General features: G+C 37.5%; 1 protein-coding gene across 1 annotated transcript in view; it reads right to left on the bottom strand.

Annotated features, from left to right (window-relative positions):
* Positions 1–23603, bottom strand: part of KCNH5 (potassium voltage-gated channel subfamily H member 5) — a gene marked incomplete at its 5' end in the record, with an annotated part of 249833 nt that overhangs the window by 205681 nt on the left and 20549 nt on the right. The window contains 3 exons of the mRNA XM_081093539.1: positions 5118–5233; positions 12815–12943; positions 17490–17596. Of these exons, the coding sequence (XP_080949665.1) occupies positions 5118–5233; positions 12815–12943; positions 17490–17596 (352 nt within the window). The remainder of the gene's footprint in view (positions 1–5117; positions 5234–12814; positions 12944–17489; positions 17597–23603) is intronic.

Below are 23603 nucleotides of genomic sequence, written 5' to 3'. Positions count from 1 at the left end.
CACATATAAGTAATGTGGACATTTTTGCACAGTCAGTAATGAATTCAAACTTACTGGCAGTCAAACCACAGCCCATTATCATGACTTCTGGTTTCAAGGCCAGTCACGCCTATAATTCCATCTCCTTCTTCTCCTGAGTTTTACCAAAGTTTGTTCAAAGGAAGTCATCCCAAGTCCAATCCTTCTACCAAAGTTTATCTGACTGCTGCTCCATCCAGCTTTTTCTCCAGTGGCCAACTATTGATGCACAAATTCGGGCACCATATGCAGAGGGTAAGAGACCGAATAAAGAGGCAGACCACTCCAGATGGTAGGTGACAGTTTTAATAAGCAAGGGAACTTCTGCACAAGGCTCATCTTGAGTGACTGCAGATGAGTAGATATCTACACCTACCCATCAGAATCTTGAAAGTTTACATGTAGACCTGCACTGGGCTCAGTCATGCACGCTGTACTGATGGTCTTAACACAGAGCTCTCTCAAGACTATGTCCTTAAAAATGGCTCCCACTGTGGGAAGGGTAGACAGAACATACATTCCAAGGACAGGGGAAGGGGACCAATTGCCCAGGTCCAGCTGAAGGGTCAAACAGCAATCACTTCTTCTCAATGGCCTCCTCCAACACCAACCCTGACCACAGCACTGCTGGACATCCACTTCTGGGAGTGCCTTCTGCACACTCACTTGGCAAGTATGCGTGGAATCACATGTGTCTCACTGACTGTCCAACAATTATTTGGGTGACTCACTGTTATTCACACATCTTAAGCACCTCAGGGAGCATAACTTTAATTCTGATGGCCTTGCTGAACCCTATGTTGGTGATGTTGTTGAGTGGGACTCAGCAAAGGCCCTAATAACTGGCACAGTGATATCGGGGTTAAAAATGTTATAGCCTATCTTTTCCTTTTCTCCCTTCAATCAGGACTTAAAAGAATACTGTGTTTCCAATCCAGATTTAAATTCCCTTAAGGGGAAAAAAACTAAATATTCAAGTTTGCTTCTCCATACCTTTTTGACAAATGGAAAATTTTTCAGTGCAAGGTTATATGAACCTTGACTTACTTTGATTAGGTCTAAGTAAAGACACACCCAAAAAAGCAGAGGACAGAGCAAGAGTGGAGGTCTGGGAAGTCTTGGGCATGGTAACAGGATTTAGCATTGCTTTCCAGAACCTAGAATTTGGAAATTGTGAAAAGGAGTTGAAGCTCATTTCTTCCTTCAACTATTAATAGAAATCAAACATCCCACAGAGCTCCGACAGTGTTGCGGGCCCTACATGATTTGCTAACAGAAAGACAAATCCACTCTTCTTGGTACCCAGGAATAATGTAGGATGTATCCTCTAGAGATGGAATGGGATCACTCGTGAGTACAGTATTTCTTAAATCTGGTTACAAACTAGAATCATCTGAAGAAATTTTAAAGCACAGTATACTCATACCTATACCCCACCGCAGAAAATAATTGTTATTCTTGTGTGGGTTTTCAGAACCTTTCCAAGTGATTATAATTTACAGTCCAAAGTAAACCATTATCTTCTATTTCTTTAGACATTCAGAACCCCATTCTTCAGACAGTGACTTGCATATATAAAGTGATTCCAAAATGCTATGAAGAGAGAGAGGAGGAGAAAAAAAAAAGAAGAAAAGAAGAGGAAGAGGAAAAAGAATGGCAACAACAACTAAAGGGGTATATGCTTAAGCTTTGATCTTTCTCACATACAGAGCACTACCTTAATCTTAACTCCCTTACTGGGGCTTTCTTATAAAGCAGTTCAGTAACAACTCTTTATTCTCATTTGTACTTTCCTAAGCAATAAGCCTTAGGTGGGGGGTAGATAAAATAAAGTTTTCTGGTGTATTTTTGTATCAATACAGATACATTCTTTCTCTCTGAATATCTGAGTGTTCACGCTAATAGAGTCAGAACCATGGACAGTGGTATGTTTGCCTCTACCTAGTATGAAAGGGAGAAGCTGAAGCCAATCAGCAGGATGTCAGTGCATCTAGAAAATTGGTGCATTGCCTACATGGAGACCAGGATCCCTGAAACTGGAGACCAGCTCCAAATTTAGATGTCCCAGTGGAGGTAAAATAAAATTTAAATATCTTGGGGAAAGTAAAAGAGCTATTGAAATTCAACAGCAAGTCCAAATACTCTGGTTGAGCAAATTATAAGGTCCTGAGAACACCTGAAAAGACAATATCTTTGTGCTAACTTGGTGCCTGTTCTGTGTCAGTCCTTGGATATCTGACTAAATATATTGAGAACCTTGTTTTTCTTGTATGTTCTCTGAAACCAAGGCTAAGTCCTGACAGAAAGTAGTTTTGTATCTGATTCAGGTTTGTGAATTAGGGGTGACTGATAAAGAAACTAACAATAATCAAAAAAGCAAAGCAAAAAAAAATCAGATGAGAAGAAACCAGAATGAGAGTTCCTCAAAAATAAAAGTAAAAATGATGAGCTGTCAACGGAAGAGAAACTTTCCACTTGATGTAGAGAGAAAAAAAAAATCATGAGTGATTCGGGTGTTAATGTAGAAAATTTTCCTTTTCCTCTTCATGGTCCCTTTCCTCTTGTTCTTGTCCAATGTATTAACAAAAAAAGAAAAGCTCTAAATAGGGTGTAGTTAAGATCCAGAAAGAATCATGACTATAAAAGTCAGCAGTCACAGAAACAAACTCCTATACTTCAGCTTGATTTGTAGAAAGAAACAGACAACTCAAGGCCAAAAAAAAAAGTTGCTTCAAAAATGAGTAGTACTTAGTAACAAGCATTATTGAAAAAGGAAGTTGTATCCAATTATCTACTTTAAATCTTGTACCAATTGCATATCATCTTTTTTAAAATATTGTGATGATTATTACCAGTTAATATTCAGTGCTAAGTCTTATTTGGGCTTTTATAAACATGTCCGCTCATAAAAGTATGACTCTCTCCCCAAGCTAACAGGTCTATTTATAGCAGAAAACAATACAAGTCCCTCTGTCAGCTATGGTCCAAGAACAAGTGCAGAACCCTTTAAATTCAAGGAACATACTTAATTCCTAACCCTCTCCAATCCAAACTAATATCTTCAGCTAATGAAGAAAGTTACTCCTGTGCACTTCAACTCACCTTTCTTGTGGGAAACTGTTTATTGCCACATGTTTATTGTCTTCACTATCTGATAAGCATAGACAGATAACTCCCTGAACCCCCCCCCCCCCAAGGCTGGGTGCCTTTGAAGCCCTAGCAAAGCTCGGAGCTAGGCGCCACCTCTGTTTGTCCACACAGTGGTAGCTGAAACTACTCCCCCATTTATTATTATGTAAATCCTTGCTGATGGGCTAGTCTGCCTGTTAGTGGGGGGGTCACCTGCCTAAGGGCTACTCCAGATCAATAAAAGATTGGAGCAGCCTGAGCATGGGTGGAAGTCCTTTGGGACTTGGCCGCCTGGTCCCCCAATATTGCAAAATTATCTCGTGTCTTTTTCTCTCATTTGTTGTGCGGCTCCTCTTTCAGATACCGAACCCTACTCCACACAGAACATGGAAGGAAACACTCAACATTTCTCCAGCAGAACAAACTGATGAACACATGCATTTAATTTCTCTTTTCTCAGTTATCTCAGAATATTTTGTGAATCCCCAGTAAATGCTAAGCATAGTTTTGGTACCTTGATCAGCTTTTTTGGCATCTTTCATATCAGGAAGACAAATTATTATTACAGAAGACACGTGAACAACAAAGCTTTGAGCTGCCCCGGAGTTCTGTGCTCATTCCTTTTCTCTCTGGTTTCAATACACTGACTCTGAGTAACATGGTCTAATCCTTGGCTTTGGCAGCCATATCTGTGAAGATGACACCAAGGCCTACAATGCAAACCCAAATATCCCTCTGGGGCCTGACCCATAAATCTCCACTCAGATTTCCTGCCAGATACTTCAAACTCAGTATGTTCAAAACTGAACTCATTATCATTACCTCCAAACCTTCTCTTTCTCCTCTTATGTTTACCATTCTATTAACCAACAGCACTTACTATCTACCTAGTTGTCCACACTAACAACACAGAGTTGACCTGGACTCATCTCCTTATTTCACATTCAATTCTAATCTATCAACAAACATGTTGACTCTGATCTTGATGTGTCTGCAATCTGCCCACTTCTGCTCTGGAATCCCTTGATTAAAGCCATGGTCATCCCAGCTGAATGTCCACTAGAAACTCTTAACTGGTTTCCCTCTCTACCCATTCAGCACAGAGCCACTAGGTCAAGCAGGGGTTCTTAAACATTTTTCTCCCTGGATCTTTTTGGACAATCTGGTGAAATCTATGGACCTCTTCTTAGAATAACCTTTTTAAATTAATGCAACAAAAATATGGGATTGCAAAGGAAACCATGGGGACCAATTTCCCATTAAGAGGTTTCTCTGAAGCATGAATGCAGTCATGTCACTTTCCTGGCATATGGGACACCAACCACCACTGTTTCACTATATACCACCTTAACCTTTCCTTCCCCACCTAACTTCACCCACACTGAAGTCACTCTCAAAGTCATCGCACTATCTCATTTTGAGCCTTTGCATATGCTGGCCTCTCTTTACCTGCCTCTTATATTTTTCCTTCAAGATTCACCCAGCCCAGCTATCATCTCATTCAGGTAGCCCTCTCCAGAGCCCCGCATGTGCTCCCACTGCACCTGTCATAACATTTATCCGATCCCATTACCGGATTCCTCCGCTAGGTTTTTAGCTCCTTGATGATAGAGCCCATTGCTTATTTCATACCTACCTCCTTTGCAGAGTACCAAGTTTAGAGCAAACCCTCAATATGTATGTGCTGCATCCATAAATGGATGAATGCATGAACTCCCTATCTCATTTGCTCAGAGGACACCTCACACTCCACAGACATCACCTGGGATGTCATGAACTGCTTTCCAATTTCAAAAGTAAGAGAAAATAAAAAGAAATATCTGAAATTTCTATAACTCTGTAAGGGAAAAATAAATTATCAGATAAGCATTTGTAAAATAATAGCCAAAAATATCAATACTGAATCATTTGGGAAGGGGGTAATGTACCACCACCACCACCTTGGAAAGCAAAGTTAATCTCACACTTACTTCAGCTAATCTTGAATGCTTGTGGACCACCTCTGTTTTATTCATTGGCGTGAGCTGCTGCAAAACACTTCGGCTATTTGTCAAAGCCCGTGTCAACCGGGCAAATTTGGTCCAACCTTAAAAATAAGAAGAGAAAGTCTCAGTTTTTCACACATAATCAACATTCTTGATAATATTCAAATGATCTCAGAAATAACATAACATCCAGAACTAATGACAAGTATCAACCAAAAGTATTTTACTTCTATCTAGACTCATCATATATTTCAAGTGAGGCTGTAAAGTAATAAGTAATTTTATGTGTGACCTTTGAGTTTTGCTCATATCTATTATACAGTCCCAGTAGCCAGCATGGCTAGCTGTCCACAAAATTCTGTGCTCCCTTTGCATTGTATAGGGTTGGTTTTGCTTTGTTGGGCAAAAGTGACAAGAACGTCTTAAGATCATAGTAGCTATATGTTGGCAAAATATGTACTCAAATATTTCCTTGTGGTCACTTCTCTTTCTTACATCAACTGAATATTATAATTGCACTGAATATTTTTTAGAAACTTCCAAATCAATCTTATACTACTTATTGAAGTTTCATATTTCTAAGACAGGTGATATTATACCCCTTGGTACATCTGAGTATTGGATTAAAAGACCAGCCTATTTTCATCCCCTGTGCATAATAATGTTTACCCAGAAAATATTTTGGAAAAAACATTGAGGATATACTGAAGGAATAAGTTCAATGACACATGGAAGAATACAAATTATCAAATGGTTTGTGTTCCCCCATTTCCTAGGTTCAGGGCTTTATTTGTAATCCTCATTCCTAAATAGTCATCATTTTTCTCAAGACCCCTTTACCAGCTGCCTCTCCTCACTTTCAGCAGATTACCTCATCAAATAAGTTACTGAAGAAACAAAAGCCATAGGAAACATGACAGTGTTCCAGTTCCCTTCCATCCCTCCACCTCTACACCCACCCACTTGACACTGATTCTTGCCTCCACCTTTATCATCTCAGAAAATTAGGCATTTGCTCACTCCTGATTATTCATATGTTCTATTCATGCACTTATCAGTGGTTTCTATATTTTTCACTGTCACTAACAATGCCACAGTGAATTTCCTTAGGCCTATCCTTCTGTGCTCTTGGACACGTCTAGAACTGCTTATGTTATTAGATAAATTAGTTCATTTGATCTGTCACCAACCCCCATGGTACAAACTTTGAAAAAGTTGAGCAGCCACACTGTCTAGGTCAGAGGAAAAAAAACACATCAGCAGTTCTAACTTCTCCCAGAGATATATTTACTGATCTCACCTTTACAGAGACTTAACTGTGTGACTGATTATTCAGCACAGTTCGCTGATGTTACTTAGACGTGGTCGATACAGGATAATGTGAACAGACAGATGAATATGAAGAGCCTAATAGTTGCTCTGTAAGTTGTTCATGGTATTATGAGAACATTTGTTCTCCTAAAAGCTCAGGATGCCAACTCCTTCTTAATAAAACATTAGTTTAGCTCTATTGGGTTGCAATTAACCTCTATGTCATGGACTGCTTAATCTTAAAAATAAAAGGAAGTTGCAGAGGCAGTTAAATCAATCTACTGGACTGCAACACAAGATTCTAATCCATAAGAAAAAAAGCTTAGGTAAACAATTATACTCTTGGCCAAAGAGACTACATGGTATAATTACTCATATTTCATCTGTTGTTTCCTCTCTAAAGAAAATCATTGGCTTCCCACAGGGGAAGATTGCTATTTTTGCCCTTATTTTCATCCTACAGAAAATTTTTGTCTCAATTATTGGCACAAAGATGCCATAACTATTTGGCACAGGACATTTCACACTGTAAGTGTTTTGGCAATTTTGGAATCTGTTTGAAAATACTATACAGTATAAATGGGCAGAGATTTGAGCCATCTCTTTTAGAACACATATGGCTAATCAACAGAATGGATTTCTTGGCTGTAATTTTTCTCCTTTGTATTATTATAAATGATGTATTGAGTACCACTGACTGATTACCTGAGCAACAGTTCCAAGACCTCAATACCAGGAACAAAAGATAACAAAAACACTTTGCCCCCTTGTATTATTTTCAGTAAATTCTGTTGATTCAAAACAGTAAAATTCTGTCAGAACCAATGTATTCTCAACTTGTGCTTGTTTTCGTTTGGGTTGTGGGTTTTTTTGTTGTTGTTGTTTTGTTTTGTTTGTTAAAAAGAAGAGCAGGGGGAAAATACCATTAAGGTGAAAAATTTGTAGGGAAAAATGGACATCTTTAAACCCAAACAATAAGTTTCCACTGGAAAGAATGAGTCAGCACAGTGCCATAGAGATGACATGGGATTGGAAATCAGTGAGGCTTGAGTGTCAGGATCTTGAACAGTAAAATGAGATAAGAACAGTAGTTTCCAGAATTATAAAAATGTGTGATAAAGACTATAAAGTTCCTGCCACATAGTAACTACTTCATCCAAACTGCTTTCCTTCCTCTCCAATGGTTTTTGCTACCATCCATCACGGTATAAATCAAAGGTATTGCTGACATCACTTGGTGCCATTCATTTTAAAGGCAAAAATCAACTGAGCATGAAGTTTTGGTGATCATAAAATTCATTTTGAAGAAGGGATACACTCAAATTAGTTGGCTGCTGTCAGTTACAGTCACTATCCCAGATACCATTCAGAAGTAACATTCAGATTTAGCCAGTGTACTCAAGTCTTTCAACCATATGTTTCTTGGTAAAAAGTACCAGAAGTAGGAGATTGATGTCAATCCAATCAATTTTGGCAAAACTTCAACAGACTCGGGCCCTTGTTCCAATCACGACACCTTTTCACAATAAGAAGTAAAACGTCCTTGCTCTGGGATTAAAAGTTGCATTCTGGTTTGCCAGCATGTGGATGCACTTGTCTTTCTGCATCCCAAAACACTATTTCCTAAATCCTCAGCAAATACTCTCAACCTACTCTCTTGCAAGCATCCTCAATTCCCTGACCTTCTGATCCTGCTCCCTGATCCTTGAGCTCCCTGATTCTTTTCATCTTACTCACCTGACCAAATTCCAACTCTGGTTAAATCCAACTCTTCACCTACTTCTATATCTGTACACCTTTGACCTAACACGGGTGGAGTAAAACACATAATTATGTTCACAGATACTAGTGAAACTCATGACTACTGGCCTCAAGTAGACATCAGTGCTGCTCACAAACCTGATAGATTGCCTCTGCCCACTCTCTTCTCCACACTCACAGATTACTGTTCATACCTACTCCTTTCTCCTCACACCTTTAACACTTCCTCACTCCTTTCCCATCTTTGCTCTCGATTGATAACATGAATCCTACATTACTGAGAAAATAGAAACAATCAGAAGAAAACTTCCACTTTATACATATGTGTGTCTGTCCCACCTATTAGGAGACGAGGGAAGGAACTCTGTATTTCCAGGACCTAGAATAGTGCTTGCCCCATACTGTGTGCTCGACTTGTACTTTGGGTTTTTTTAATGAATAAAATAGATAAACAAGGAAAATAAAATAGTCCTAGAAGAGTCATGAAAAGGCTCATGTTAACACATTGCGGACCAGTGGTCTTACTGTTTTACCCAGTGGCCCGAGAAATTTCTATTGAACAAGTACAAAAAACATTTTACATAAATGGTAAAGGCACACTTTAAAATTAAATACCCATTGCATTTTGAAGTTATTTATTCCATGTTCTTGCAAGCTAATATCTTTTTAAAGAATTCTCGTGATTGGGCCACAAGCCTTAGAACAGAAAACACAAGAATTCTTGTGATCCGTCCGCAATGTGTTAAGTAACTCTGTTTAACCCACAGCTGAATGAAAAGTAATCTTGTCTCCAACCTCAGTTCTTTAGCCCCAAATCATTTTGATATTATGGTCTTATCACAAAATCTCATTTGCTGTTTCCCAAAAGTTCCATGGTCCCCTTTACTCAACTTAAAAGGCTGAAAGATACAAATTTTGCCTAAGTTTCAAAACTTGCTTTTGCATACTTCTAGTTTTATAGCAATAGTAGGATGATTACTTCAATAGAAAGTTACTCATATACACCATTCATAGTTACCTGTGCAATACTTCTTTCAGCAATCTGTTATGTACTTGAAAAGTGTGGAGGAGTCTCAAAATAAACGTCTATTCAAAATAAGCTCTTCCTCTAAAAATTCTGGCACTAGAGATAGTTGAATCCTTTCCACAATGGGGTCAGATTTTTCCTATGGAATCTAATTTGCATGTCTAAAAAGCACATTATTCAAAATCAAGTGATCTGTGTTGTCTGGAGTTTATTCATTTTTTGTAAGAATGGATTATGCATTTTAAGAGATTACTCCTGACAAAGAACTCTGTGATTCTGATGTGCAAATGCAGAGATGAAGGTGGAGGCAGGAAAATGGAGACACATTAATTTGAAAAATAAAATTCAATCCTAAATATTTACACCCTTTCCCCCAATGTCATCAGAAAATGCTGCCAACTTTCATTTTCCATAGATAGGCTACAAAGTTACTGACATCACCTTTAATGTTCAGCAGATCAAAACTGTGAGAAAGTATTATACTCATTTTGGCCAACATTAGCTGTGCCATGACATCACTTGCTGTAAATTAGAGAAAACAATAGGTATCATCAGCTCTTAGTTGTAGGTTCTTCATAGACATTCCCTTCTCAAGTTGATGAACTTCCTCTCCATTCCTACTTCACTAAGAGTTTTTATCATGAATGGGTGTTGGGTTTTGTCAAATGCTTTTTCTATGCAAATTGATATGATCATATTACGTTTCTTCTTTAGCCTGTTGATATAGTGAATTACAATGATTGATTTTTAAATGTTGAACCAGCTTTGCATATGTGGACTAAACCCCGCTTGATCATTGTGTGTAATTCTTTTAATACATTGTTGCATTCTCTTTTGTTGAGGATTTTTGCATCTATATTCATGAGAAATATCGGTCTGTAATTTTCCTTTCTTATATTATCTTTTTCTGAGTTTGGTGTGAGGGTAGTGCTGGCCTCATAGAATGAGAAGAGTTCTCACTACTTCTATTTTCTGGAAGAGACTATGAATTTGACAGTAACACCATCTGCACTAGGTATTTTCTTGTTTGGGAAGTTTATTAATTTATTTAATAGCTATTGGACAATTCATGTTATTGCCCCTAGTGTGAGTTCTGATAGTTTGTATCTTCAAGGAATTGTCCCATTTTAACTAAATTACCAATGTGGTGGCTGTAGAGTTGTTTGAAGTATTTTTTTAATCTTTATTGCTGAAAGAATTACATATGCTCCCGTTCTTCCCCAACCTAGCTGCCCACACACACACACACACACACACCCATTTTTTTTGCAATGCTTTAATGTCCATGGATGGCTCTTCTTTAATTTCTGATATTATTAATTTGTGCCTTCTCCATTTTTCAGGTTAGCCTAGCTAGAGGTTTGTTAACTTTAATAACCTCTTCAAAGAATCAGCTTTGGATTGTAGTGATTTTCTCTAATGTTTTTCTGTTTTCTATTTCATTGATTTCTGCTCTAAGATTTATTTACTGTCTTCAGCTTGTTTTGACTTAAGTTGCTCTTCTTTGGCTTCCTTTTCCAAAGTGGACGCTTAGGTCATTAATTTTATATCTTTCTACTTTTCTAATATTAGCATATAATGTTATAAATTACCCTCTAAGCACCACGTTTGTTGCATACCTCATATTTGATAAGTTGAGTTTTATTTTCCTTTAGTTCAAAATATTTTTCTGATTTATTTTAAGCCTTCTTCTTTGACCCATGGTCTATTTAAAAATGTATTAATTTCCAAACATTAGAAATTTTCTAGCTATCTTTCTGTTACTGATTTCTCACTTAATTCCATTGTTGTCTAAGAATATACTTTGTAAGATTTCTACTCTTTTAAATTTATGAAGGTATGTTTTATGGCCAGAATGGGATCTACCTAATGAACACTCCATTTAGTCTTGAGAAGAACAGGTATTCTGCTGCTATTGGATGAAGAACTTTGAATTTTCAAACAAACAAATGAGCATAATTAGAAAATTATTCCATTAGAAGACTATTATATTAGAAATAACATTTGGCCCTAACCGGTTTGGCTCAGTGGATAGAGCGTCAGCCTGCGGACTGAAGGGTCCCAGGTTCGATTCTGGCCAAGGGCATGTACCTTGGTTGTGGGCACATCCCCAGTGTGGGGGTTGCAGGAGGCAGCTAATTGATGTTTCTAACTCTCTATCCCTCTCTCTTCCTCTCTGTAAAAAGTCAATAAAATATATTTAAAAAAAAATAACATTTGAATTTATCCTAAACTTCCTAGACACTGGGTATATGAGTAAAGGCATAGGAATAGGTAGGACAGGTCCAAATGTGAATGCTTTATTCATTCTTTCAGGAGATGATTTAATACACACATTTTCAGAAATTCAACAGTGAATTGATTTATATCATGCTTTAAATGATTTGCACATTGTAAAATATTCCTTGCAATTTGATGCTAACCAGAAACTGAGCAGCTATAGTAATATACACATGATTTTATCTGCAGGAAATAAGAGCAGTGCAATTTCTCTACAATTATGATTACAGTTGGAAAGATTAAAGCTTTTATGCCAATTTTTTTAAGACATAAGAAAAGGCAATGTTTGCCAAATGCAAAAAGGAAGACATTTAATTTTTAGTCTTCTAAGAGATTATTAAACACATTGCATAAAAACTTTTCCTAAGGGTTTTTTAAATTCTTCATTTATTACACCAATTTCTAATTTAAACATAATTGAAGAGAATAAAATGAGAGCAAAGGGAGTAAAATCCCATGCCCCTGACTACTGTTTTCTATAGCAGTTTCTCTGAATATAGTTAATAAGATTCTGATGAGAATGTTTTCATTTTCTAGGCACTCTCTTGATAACCAAATTATTCTTTACATAATCTAGCAACATCTATCCAAGAGAATCTACAACAACCCAATTTTTAAAAGGTGAAAAGTAACCCTAGCCAGTTTGGTTCAGTGGATAAAGTGTCGGCCTGTGGGCTGAAGGGTTCCAGGTTCGATTCCTGTCAAGGGCACATGTCTGGGTATCAGGCTAGATCCCCAGTAGGGGGTGTGCAGGAGGCAGCAGATCAATGATTCTCTCTCACCATTGATGTTTCTATCTCTCTCTCTCTCCATCTCCCTTCCTCTCTGAAATCAACAAAAATATATTTTTTAAAAAGTAAATAAAAGGTGAAAAGTAACCTGAAAAGGTCAATTAATCAAACTCTAATAAATTTAGCAAAAATTAATCAACTGTGTTCTAGTAAGATTTCACCCAAGCCATCCCACAAGTTATAATTTTTGTTTCTAAAACTCACCGTGTTCTAAGTTGCTGAAACTCCCATTACATCAATCCTAAATTAATAATGCTCTGAGAAATCTCTTCTTTATGTCTTTTTTCAATTCCCCTTATTATAATTTAAGTAACTGTTATCTCAACTTGCTATTTCCATTCAAAAATATGATTGAAAAATGATCCAGACAATGACTAGTATGAATGTGTACGAGTCATGGAGTACAACTTTATTCTTGAGTTCAACCGAAAGATTTTGTTAAAATAATAATAACAATGAAATATTTAAAAGACAGGCAAATTCTGAAGAGCAGTAATTCCTTTGAAAATTACCTTTTGTTGAATCATCCTCTATTGGCTGTTTGAACAATGTAATATCCTTGAAAGTGCATAGGAACAAGACCACCTTCTCATGTTCATTTCTTATTGGGGCAATTTGCATATAAAACCAAACAGGAGTTCCTGAAAGAGGAAGCAAGGACAACAGAGTGTGGCAAAGCCTCAGCAACGACTTGGTCCCCTGCCTTTCCTCTCACCTCAGCTGCCAACTGCTATGCGGGAATTAACGCCAATACAACAGTATTTTAACTGCTAAAAAGGACTCAAGAAAACTTCAATTTTGTATCAACTACCAGTTGCTCAAAAATTAACAAACAGAAGGAAATAGCTAAAAAACATATATGCGTGGGGAAGGTCTGGGTTGGGGCAGGAGTTGGGTGGAGGGGGGCAAAAAGGGGGGAAATGGGAGACATCTGTAATACTGTCAACAATAAAAATAGTGACATTAAGTTAAATATTTTAAAAAGGACATGTATGCATATACCATGGACACAGGAAATAATTTGGTAACAGCCAAGGTAGGGGTAGGCAGGGGAGGGTAGAGGTGGGCAAAGGGGGAGAAGAGGACTTCTGCAATAATGTCAACACTAGAAAATTTTTAATAAAAGAATAATGATAATAATAATAAATTTATTTATACACGTATTTTTCGACACAAAATACCAAAACTTGAAAGTAAAGGCCAGGGTGTCATTTCACAACGCGGGAGCACAAAGGCAATCTCGCTACTGAAGTGACACATGCACTGCTGCTCCGACCAGCTTCCTTCAGGTAGTCTCACCAAGTGTGGCCACTTCCAGGGCCTTCTCTTTGTCACTTTGAGAAGTGCCACTTGACTTCAACAGTAATACCTGATGCTCTGGTAAGTATTTCTCTGGGAAGAACATCTGAAATGCTGGGATAGACTTCTAAGATAGCTCTATGGCTTTGACTGTACCCCCGCATCAGAGACACTAAGGCTGGTGGACGCAGAGCTCTACCTGACGCCTTTAAAACAACGTTAAAGGAGGGAAAATTATCCCCAGCCCTTGAGAGACTCAGGTGTCTTTATGAGCCACTGCTTCCTCCCTCCCTCCCTCAAAGCAGGAGGCTGGACTCTCACCAGGTTGTTCAAACAGTGGCTCTTGTAGACCACGGAGGACAGTTTTGTGCTTAAGTTCTGGACCAATCAGAACTGGCATTATGTCAAATAAATATCTGAAGATAAGAGAAATGACTTCAAAGGAGTAATTATCCATTAAACAATAAAACACTGAAGGAATGTTCCCTCAGAATCAAAAAGACTTATTTTCCATTGTTAGCTCTAAGCCACAGTGCAGTAAAGCCTCCCCAAATATTCTGCCTTAAAGACATGAAAGGCTTTGTCAGGTGTGCGGTGAAGTACAGGTGAGCTGTGCAGCTATAAATAGTCTCTAGGTGAGACTTGATAGCCTGTGGGTGGCTACCAATGAAAACCAAATAAGAAGCGCCACCATACTGTGGCAAAAAAAAAAAAAATCAACCACATAATAATGTCACCATAAAAGGGAGTTTTGTCATTTAGACAAGAAGTTCAAGAAGTCAGAGAATCTCCCAGCTAGTTAGAGTACTCAGTTACAGGCTCAGTTGTGGCACCTGCAGGAAGGAAGCAAGCAATCGATGTGTCTCCCACCCATGTTTCTCTGTCTCTCCTCCTCTCTTCCACTCTCTCTAAAAATCAGTGAAAAAAAATCCTCGGGTGAGAATTAACAAACAAACAAAAAGAAGTCAGAGAATTAAAGAGAGGAGATTTCAATGGGAATACTCAGTTTAGACAACCAGGTTCTTTGCAACACCAGGAGGCCTATGAAAAGACATGGTCCCTTCCAAAATGACTACAGGATGAGGCAAGGATCTCAGAAACAATTACACCATTTTCCAGAGAGGCTTGTTCTTTGTTTTCTGATTCTGATTTTACACAATGTGTCCGGGAACTGTGAGTGATAAGCAGTTTTATAAATCACCAGCCCCAGTCGCCAGAGACACATGGCCTATGGCTGTTACAACATAGTGAGTTTGCAGCAGCAGGGTCATAAACAAAGGGAAAGGGGCATTAAGCATAAGCTGATTTCCAAGATCTGCTGGAAATCTGAACAGAAAGAGATGACGTTACAGCTCATATCTATGAAAACAGCAACAATTCAAATTGCGGTATAGAGTCAGAGCTATTTTTTTAAATTGCTTTCAGATATCATGGTGGACTTTTTTCAAGTTGAAGTATAGGTCATACCTCTGCAAGCAGGCTGAGTACTTGCTGAGTGGCTGTTGAAATATCCATATTCTGAATTTGAGGGGGTACCTGGGAGGGCCAAGCAGAGAGGCCCATAGCTGCTGGAAGGTCAAGGCAGAGCCCTGGCATTGATTATTGGGAATGAACCCAGATATCACAGTTCTGCCCTTTGTGTAAGAGCCATTTTCAGTCATCATCTCAGAGCCACTTTTTCTTTTCCAACAGTAGGAACAGCCCCCTGCTAATCAGAGCCATGGGCCTAAAGAATAGAGGTTGCAAACTGAAATGTCAATCGTGACACCTGTTAAATAGGATACCTCAATCTCCTCACTGGCAAAATGGTGTTTAACCTAATTATTTAATGAAAGTAATGGGAGGTGTTGGCCTTCAGGCATCCATCCCCAAAGCCGTTTTCTACAGACATGTGACTTTTCCTTTTAACATTTTTAAAAGTCACACGAATACACTCTTTTCAGCTGATATTCAAAAGCTTCAGCTAACTATTTACAAGATTTTTTTAAAGCTGCTTTTAAGTATAGTAGAACTCCATTATAGTACATGGATAATATCTTTCCTTCATATTAAAGGGGATAAACTCAATGCATATGCTGCACAGCTGAGAGGAGCTTTAATCTACAGTGCTATGGGCTCTGTCTCTTACTAGCTCTAAGCAGAAATCTAAACATACATAGATACTTATCTGAAAAGAACCAGACACGCCTGAACAAAGGTCAGATCATTATTTCAAGCCATTAAAGTAAAGCAAACTATCTAAACCACCTCAAAAGGAGACTTTTGGAAATGCAAAATTCGATTCATTACTCGCATGATTTAAAGGATATAAACAAACAGGATTTCCACTAAGGTATTTTTGAGAAACTCAGAAACTATGAGCTTGCCTCTGATGTTTCAAAATCAGGCAAAGATCTGTTTATTTTGCTTAAATGTCAGAGTGAAATAATATGAAATATTTTTAAATGATTTGCTAAACTTGAGACATATCTAAGTCATTTAAGGGATAACAGTACTATATGAAAATGAAAGGGGATTGGGGCATAAGAATCTACTATGAATTGTCAATATGTATTTGGCCCTGGTGAAAAAAAAAAAAAAAAGAACAGAAAACACCTGACATTTCTCTTGAAGAGGACAGAGCTGATCATTCACAATGGATTGTTTTCTAGGTGACAAACCAACAGACATTTGGGTATGACTTCAGAGAGAAATACCTCTCAGCCTTGATTCTAAAATGAAATATAAGATGTTAAGACATTCCCTAGGTAAAATCACTAAAAACTAATGTTCCATTACCAATGTACTACTGTGCTGTGGTTATCCCTATGCTGGTCTGTCAATTAAAAAAGAGAGACCTAAGTTTAGTTCCAAATAGTCCACAGAGAACAAATGTTTGAGGTAAAGTGGAGAGAATAAATTCTGCTCCACAAGATCCAACAGACACTGAGCATGGAGCAAGTATTTCCTGTTGAAGTTAGAATGTGTCCCAAACTGCATCTATTTCCACTGAAGATGATAATTGGCTTTGCTATCATGTACTATTAACACTAAATAAATAAATCCATCTTGTGAAGTGACTGTTCATTTTAAAACAGAAAAATCAACTTGTGAAACTAGCAAAAAAGGAATAAAAGTAAATAACTATTCAAAGAAAATGAATTAGAAGGGAGTCTTGGCTGACGAATATCCTAGTCAGTTTTTTGTTTGGTTGGCTTATTCCTCCAAACTCTGGTGGAGAGTCCAGACCATGATGTCTTGTGTGATTAGAGAATAGATAACTGAGCACTCACAAAGCTCATCCTAGAGAATAGCTCGCAAAATATACCAGATGTGAATGGCCTGTTCTAAAGGTTTAATAACAATAATTATAATGATAATTATAATTATAATAATAATGGTTTAAAAATAAAATAATGACTACTTCCACTAGTTACACACAAAAGAGTTTGAGTCCAGCAAAAGGCATTATTAGCAGATTCACCTCAAGTAGATAGCCTATATTCACATGTTACCTAAGTATTTATAGAATGGTAATCAGATACCCAATGATGCTAATCACCTTTTTCTTTAACCCTACAAAAAAATAAATAAATTTCTGTCATTTTAAATTTCTGCCACATAACTATAAAATCATAATCATGAGTATTAATTACAAAACATTTGCCACCATACACACACACACACACACACACACACACACATCTAAAATGCGCCATGCTTTACCTCCATTCCTCAACAGGTTGCTTTTCATAGCCAGAATCAATTATTAATTTTCCTATCTAATTTTACTTGCCAAGAGAAGGAACAAAGTTTTATATTCTCTCTACACTATAGCTCAACTACTACTTACCAAAACATAACATTAATAAAGAGTTGGCACATCTTATTGATAATTTAGATACCTACTGTTTTTCTTGTACAGAAGAACTTCAAAGCAGTTTGACTCGTAGTTGTCAAAAGTTTGCCTGACTTTCTCAATGGTCTTCTTGTCAGTCAATTCCCCGTACATAAAACTGGGGGGAAACAATCCATTTCAGTTTTGTGTTGCTTTTAAAATGCTACATAAAATCATATCCTTGTCTTTGTTGATTAAGTAATCAAATTTAATTACAAAATATAATGCTGCTCCCACAAAGTGAACTAAAATATTTATACCATATTTTTGTCATTATTGTTAAATTTGTTGCTAAACGCTAGCATTAGAAGTTACTCCAAACTTACAGAAAGAGAGCAAAAAGCAATCCTCGCTTTACACAGTTCATATATGTACAGATTTTTATTACTATGGTGTCGTTAAAGAACATCAGTTTCCCAACAGCACCATTCATATTTCAGTTACTAAGGAATATTAACTGAATAATCACATAAAGTTTAGACTTTAATGTTAGCTCTTCAGTCTACAAATCACTGGTGAGTAACAGATAACACATCATAATCGGTGACCAATCACCTCGATTTTTCAAAACTGTGCATTGGTCACTGTGCATCTGTTATTCAATTCACACACAGAAGCAGAGCACGTTAGATACGTTGCCTCCTTGTTTCTCTGTGATAAATCCACATGACATTTTATAAAAATGGAAATTGAAAGCAGGAATTCGCCATCAAAGATTAAAGTCCATCAAGAAGTGAAAGTCATAATGCTGAAGTGAATTTGAATCAAACATAAACAAGGTGAGAGAAGAAAAAGATGAATGTGGGAATGTTGACATTATTGCCATTGAGAGACTCTAGATACGCAGCCAGAGGAACTGAGTGAAGGCGAACTTACCAACAGAAGTCACAAAAGTGATTGGGATGAAAGGATCAAGGGTTCCCAGAGAAAGTGATGCAAATTAAAAATGGAAGGAAGGAAGGAAGGAAGGAAGGAAGGAAGGAGGGAGGCGGGGAGGCTTCACATTAAAGAAACCCAGGAGAGAGTTCACAATAGTGTCCGTGGGAGAAAAAGGGAGTTAAAGTTGATTCAAACTTAAAAAGGATTATTAACATTTGCAAAGAGTTAGGAAAAAATGCTCTGTTTATGTCATGAGTTATATTACAAGTGATAGGTTTTACAAAGAAATGAAACACTTTAATTTAATGTTCTGAATCATGGTATACTAAATATTACTTTTCCAGTTACTTTCATTTCTATGTATTTATAACCAATAGAAAGAGAGTTTTCAATGTTTTGACACTGTTAAAGGTCATAGAACAATCATAATTTTTCCATTGAGTATTAAGATAGTATTACATCATTTCAGCTTGCAGTCTTTTTTATCTCCTGTGTACAATGAAACGTGAAAAGTTCATATTACACATATAATATACTGTCATTTTCATCACTTATGAGGATTTTTTAAATACATAAAACTATGGCTAATTGGAGGAAAACTGAAGGAGGCATATATAATTACTATGGTTAAAGAAACATAGAAAACAGATTAAAGAGTGAACTTCTATATCCCACAAAATTGTCCTAATATTTGAAATTATCTATTTTTCTAAAAGAAATTCACCAAAAGTCTGATAATCTATGAAAACAGAATTTGGTCAAGGACTACAAGCCTCTAAAACTCTGTCCCCAGTGCGTTCACAATCATCAGTTGTTCATCTGGTTTTAGATATACAGTTAACATAATTGTCTAGATCATTTCTTCCAACAGGAAGGAATCTGTGAGCTACTGCTAGATACCTTGAATATGTTTTTGAAAACTCAAATATATCTTTATGATTGTTTTTGTTCCAGTTTTCAATGACTTAGCCTGTTGGCCAGAGGCAAATCCAAGTGTGGCAGGCCTGAAGCTTATACAATTTTAGGACCGCCTTTAAGGAAAGGAAAAATATATAAAACAAAATTAGGCACAGAACCTTAAACAACACCCACTCACGGGAGGGGCCCCTGAAGTTTAAGATTCATTATCCTCATGGGAAAACTGCCCCTGAATATATCAATCTGGGAAATTTACAACCTGAAAAGCAATTTGTTAGCAAGATCAATCAAAGACTGGCAGGATTCAATAGCAATGCCATATCTCTAGAAATTAGAAGTAACTCAGGCCAATCTCATGGTAACAATAACCTACACAACTAGAATTTTAGAAACTAAGAAATGAAAGGAAGTAGATGTAGCAGACCAAAAAATTGCCCTGGCAATTTTCATCCTGCATTTTCAATTATAATATTTCTATCTTTTATTTTTAAAAGATATTTTAGTGTTGTTATGATAGTAAAATAATGAGAATCTCATAATAAAATAACAGACTCTAACTCCTTAATCTCACAGCTGAACTAACAAAGGAAATTTCAGTGCCTGCTGTAAGATGGCATTGAAAAGCCACTGCTCCTGTCTAAATCCTGGGTTTCAGCTCATGTGAGTCTTATGAAAATCTCCTGAAGGCATTATAATTAAATTAGAATACCTCAGTTAAAAAGTCCCACCCTCCAAAATTAAAACATCAGTTTAATACTGTCAATAATATTTTTACAGACAGGTGAACCTTTCAATCAGTTTTTTAAATAATAATAATGATAATTGACTGTTTTTAATCTAAACACTCTTTAATATAAAGAAAACATTAAGAACAAAAAATAATTATTAAGCTAACTAAATGTTTGTGGTCTTAAGAAACATAAAAGAAAAACCATTTTACTCCTATTACTAAATGTCAGGGTTCTATAGTTCAATAAACCAAAACACAATATTCACAACTGGTCACCAGAAAAACTTGGAGGGAAATTTGAATATTATAATTGAAAATGCAGGATGAAAATAGGATAATAATTTGAAAAATAAACTAACAGGATTGAAAATTAAGGTACAACTTAAAAAAAGATTGTTTTAAAATTGATGTAATAATACCACTTACAACACACATTTGATTCAGCCAAAAATCTGAAGAGAAAATGCAAACCAGCAATTTTTCAAGTAAACTATGAAAATTCCATAGTATATTCTTCATCATGTTAGCCCTCCCAATGCTAAAATCTCCTATCCTAAGAATGCAAAGGCATTTTAAGAAAACAATCCCACACTGTTACAATCTGAATACTTTTTTTGAGTCTTTTGACTCTTACATTGTTCCATTGATATTATAAATGACATCTACAACTGCACTGTTCATTTTATTGGAGGGGAACGTGCAATGCACAGAAGCGATCTATCTCTGCGGTAACACTGAGCAGTAGAAATATAATAGAAGCACTGCACTCGCAGGACTATGATTCACAAGAAAGGGACAGAACCCCTCTGGTTCTTCATTTCCTCATCAGTAAAATGATGATGTTAACTCAGCTCAGAGAGTGAGGTCTAAAGAATAATGCACCTGAAGTTGCCAGTTAGAATGTGCGGTACAATGGCTGAGTGATTACTGGAATGCTTCTAAGGAGTGGGGTTAGAAGGCCACTCCAGCCCCACCACCCTCCCTAGTGTCCCTACAATTCTAGAATGGGGTTGGGCCACACCTGCTAATGGGCAAGGTCACTGAGTCTTAAAGGGTATGCACATCATTTTGTGTCTTCTTTTTTTTGCTAACCCATGAGGCTGAAGCATAAACTCAACCCAGGACCTGCTCCTGGGTTATCTGGCCACTTCTCTTGCCACACAACTAAGTGGTGGTGAGATCTGGTCTTGAAAGTAAGGAAGAAATTTTCCTCCGGCCTGGCCTAACCCATATCCAGCTTGCCTAAGCAGGTGTCAATATATCTTTTAGAGAATGGCTGCCCCAGTCCTGGGCTCAGGGGTGTCTCAGCATTCAATTCGCTGCCACCTCTCCCGCCCCCCCTTCTCTCCTCAGTCTCTCCCCAGATTCCACTCCTCCGCACCCTCTCCCTCTCTTCAGCACAGTGGAGTTCTGCTCTTCCCGGCTGCAAACTGTCTCACCAGCTGAGCAATTTCGCCAATTCGGGGTGGATGTTATTGGTTTCAGCTGCTCACTCCATTGGCTCCGGGACGGGACCTGGGACGCGTCTGCCTGTGTCGCCGCCATCTTCCGTCTCCTGTTCTATATTTTTATACACATCTTCTCTATTGACTTATGATTGTGGGAACAGGTACCATGATTTACACTGTTTGAGTTATTCAACACAAAAATATGTATTAAATTTCACAATATAATTAAAACTAGAATGAAAAAAAATATATCTTTCATGTATATTCTGTCCTAGGAAACTTCTGGGGTCAGGTGACTTCGGTTTATAGCAGCATTTACTATTTATTCCTGGATCCCTTGTTCTGCCATCGAAATCTCACAAATAAGTCTCATTATGAGAACTCGCAGTAAGAATGGCTATAATGTTGATAGACTTTCAAGGGGCAAAGGAACTTCCAAACTAAAAAAGAATGTACAACCTCATCATGAGTTCTGCCATCTAGCTCAATCTGTTAATGACTGAACAATGTTCCTGAACTAAAATACCACATTCAGTCACCACTAGAAAATAATACTATCTACAGTGTGTGTAGTTCACAGGCTAGCAAATGCTTCATCACAGATTGACTTAATGCAGTTAGCTGGCAAATGTGGTCCTCAGCTCAGAACCAGCCACAACAGTGAAATCATCACCGAGTTAATGGAGGATGGGCTGAGATCTATAGCCCAGGGGTCAAAAAGAGGCCTGCGAGGGAGAGTAGAAGGAGAATTTAGAAACAAATAAGAACACAGCTCTCAAAATCTCACAGATAATTTTGGAATAAACCAAAGCATTATTTCGTATCATAGATTGTAACCAAAATGTTTCACAGTCCATTAAGTTATATGGGTTTAGAAGGATTCAGATAGTCATAAAGAGTCGACCCGTGACATGTAACTGGGGGAAGGGAGGGATAGCCCTGGACATCTCTAACTCTTGGAGCATAAGCATCACTGAGCACCTGGCTCTCCAACACTTCCCCTCAGTGCCACTGTGTGCAAAGCAGAGACCGCAGCCAAATGGAACCAGACTGACTGAGATCCATCATGTGTAATGTGCTCATATTGGCTGAGATAATCCTGTGTTAGTAAAACTACCTGTGAAATACATCCAATAAAGTGTCTCTTAATACCTCTGCTTCCTTCTCTAATTTGATGCATGGACAAAGAATTATTAGTGGGCCCTTCGAGGAAAAAAAAAAATGATTTTGAAAGCATCTATCTACTCCAATCCTCCCCACCTACATGATTGCTCTCCTCACCCCTCTATCCTAAAAACAACAACAGATGGGCCTTTAACGTTTCAGGTTAATAAAAGATTAAAATGCTGATGTGGTTTCTACCTAGCCTGTGATAGTGTGTCTCGAATGTCAGGGTTTCCTAGGGCTCATGAGGTAAGATCATATGCTTTAGATCCATTCCCCCAAAACCTATAATCTCCATTATACATGCAATATGTTTTGTGTTCAGTAAACATCCAAATAATCCAAAGGCTTGAAATGCAATTATTACACAATAAAATGGGTTAGACTTTAAATTCTAGGAGCCCTAAAGTGTCATGAGAATTTTTTAAATTTTAGTTATGAGACAATACATAGAATACATCATATGTATTAAAATAGAAATTTAGATGCTACTATGAAGTACAAGGATGTAGGGAAACTGAAACCCTTACTCATGGTGGTGAGTTTGGAAACAGAAGGCCACTTGACAGCAATCTGAGAGTAATTAATGTACAAATCCTATATACAGTCTACTATCCAGTGATTCTATTTCTGGACAAAGACAGACAACTTCTCACATGGGGCCACAAGAAGATGTGTATGAGGATGTCTATCTCCAAGTAGTTTGAGACAGCAAAATGTCAGAAGTTGGGGTTCATGACTAACAAAATAGATAAATAAAATTAAGGCTATGAAGACACAGGAGCACTATACAATAAACATAATGAAATAGGATATCGTATATAGCAACATAAAAAAATCTCAAAAACACGCTTGGCAGTGTGGCTCAGTGATTAGAGTGTCAGTCTGCAAACCTGAGGATCTCAGGTTCAATTCCCAGTAAAGAGCACGTCTCTCTCACATCAATATTTTGCTCTCTCTCCTCTCTCTCTCTCTCCCCTTCCCCC

The sequence above is a fragment of the Myotis nattereri genome, assembly GCF_964212035.1.
Source record: "Myotis nattereri genome assembly, chromosome: 1".
NCBI classification, from domain to species: Eukaryota; Metazoa; Chordata; class Mammalia; order Chiroptera; family Vespertilionidae; genus Myotis; species Myotis nattereri.
Note: the sequence above shows the minus strand (reverse complement) of the source record. Positions and strands in the feature narration are given on the sequence as shown.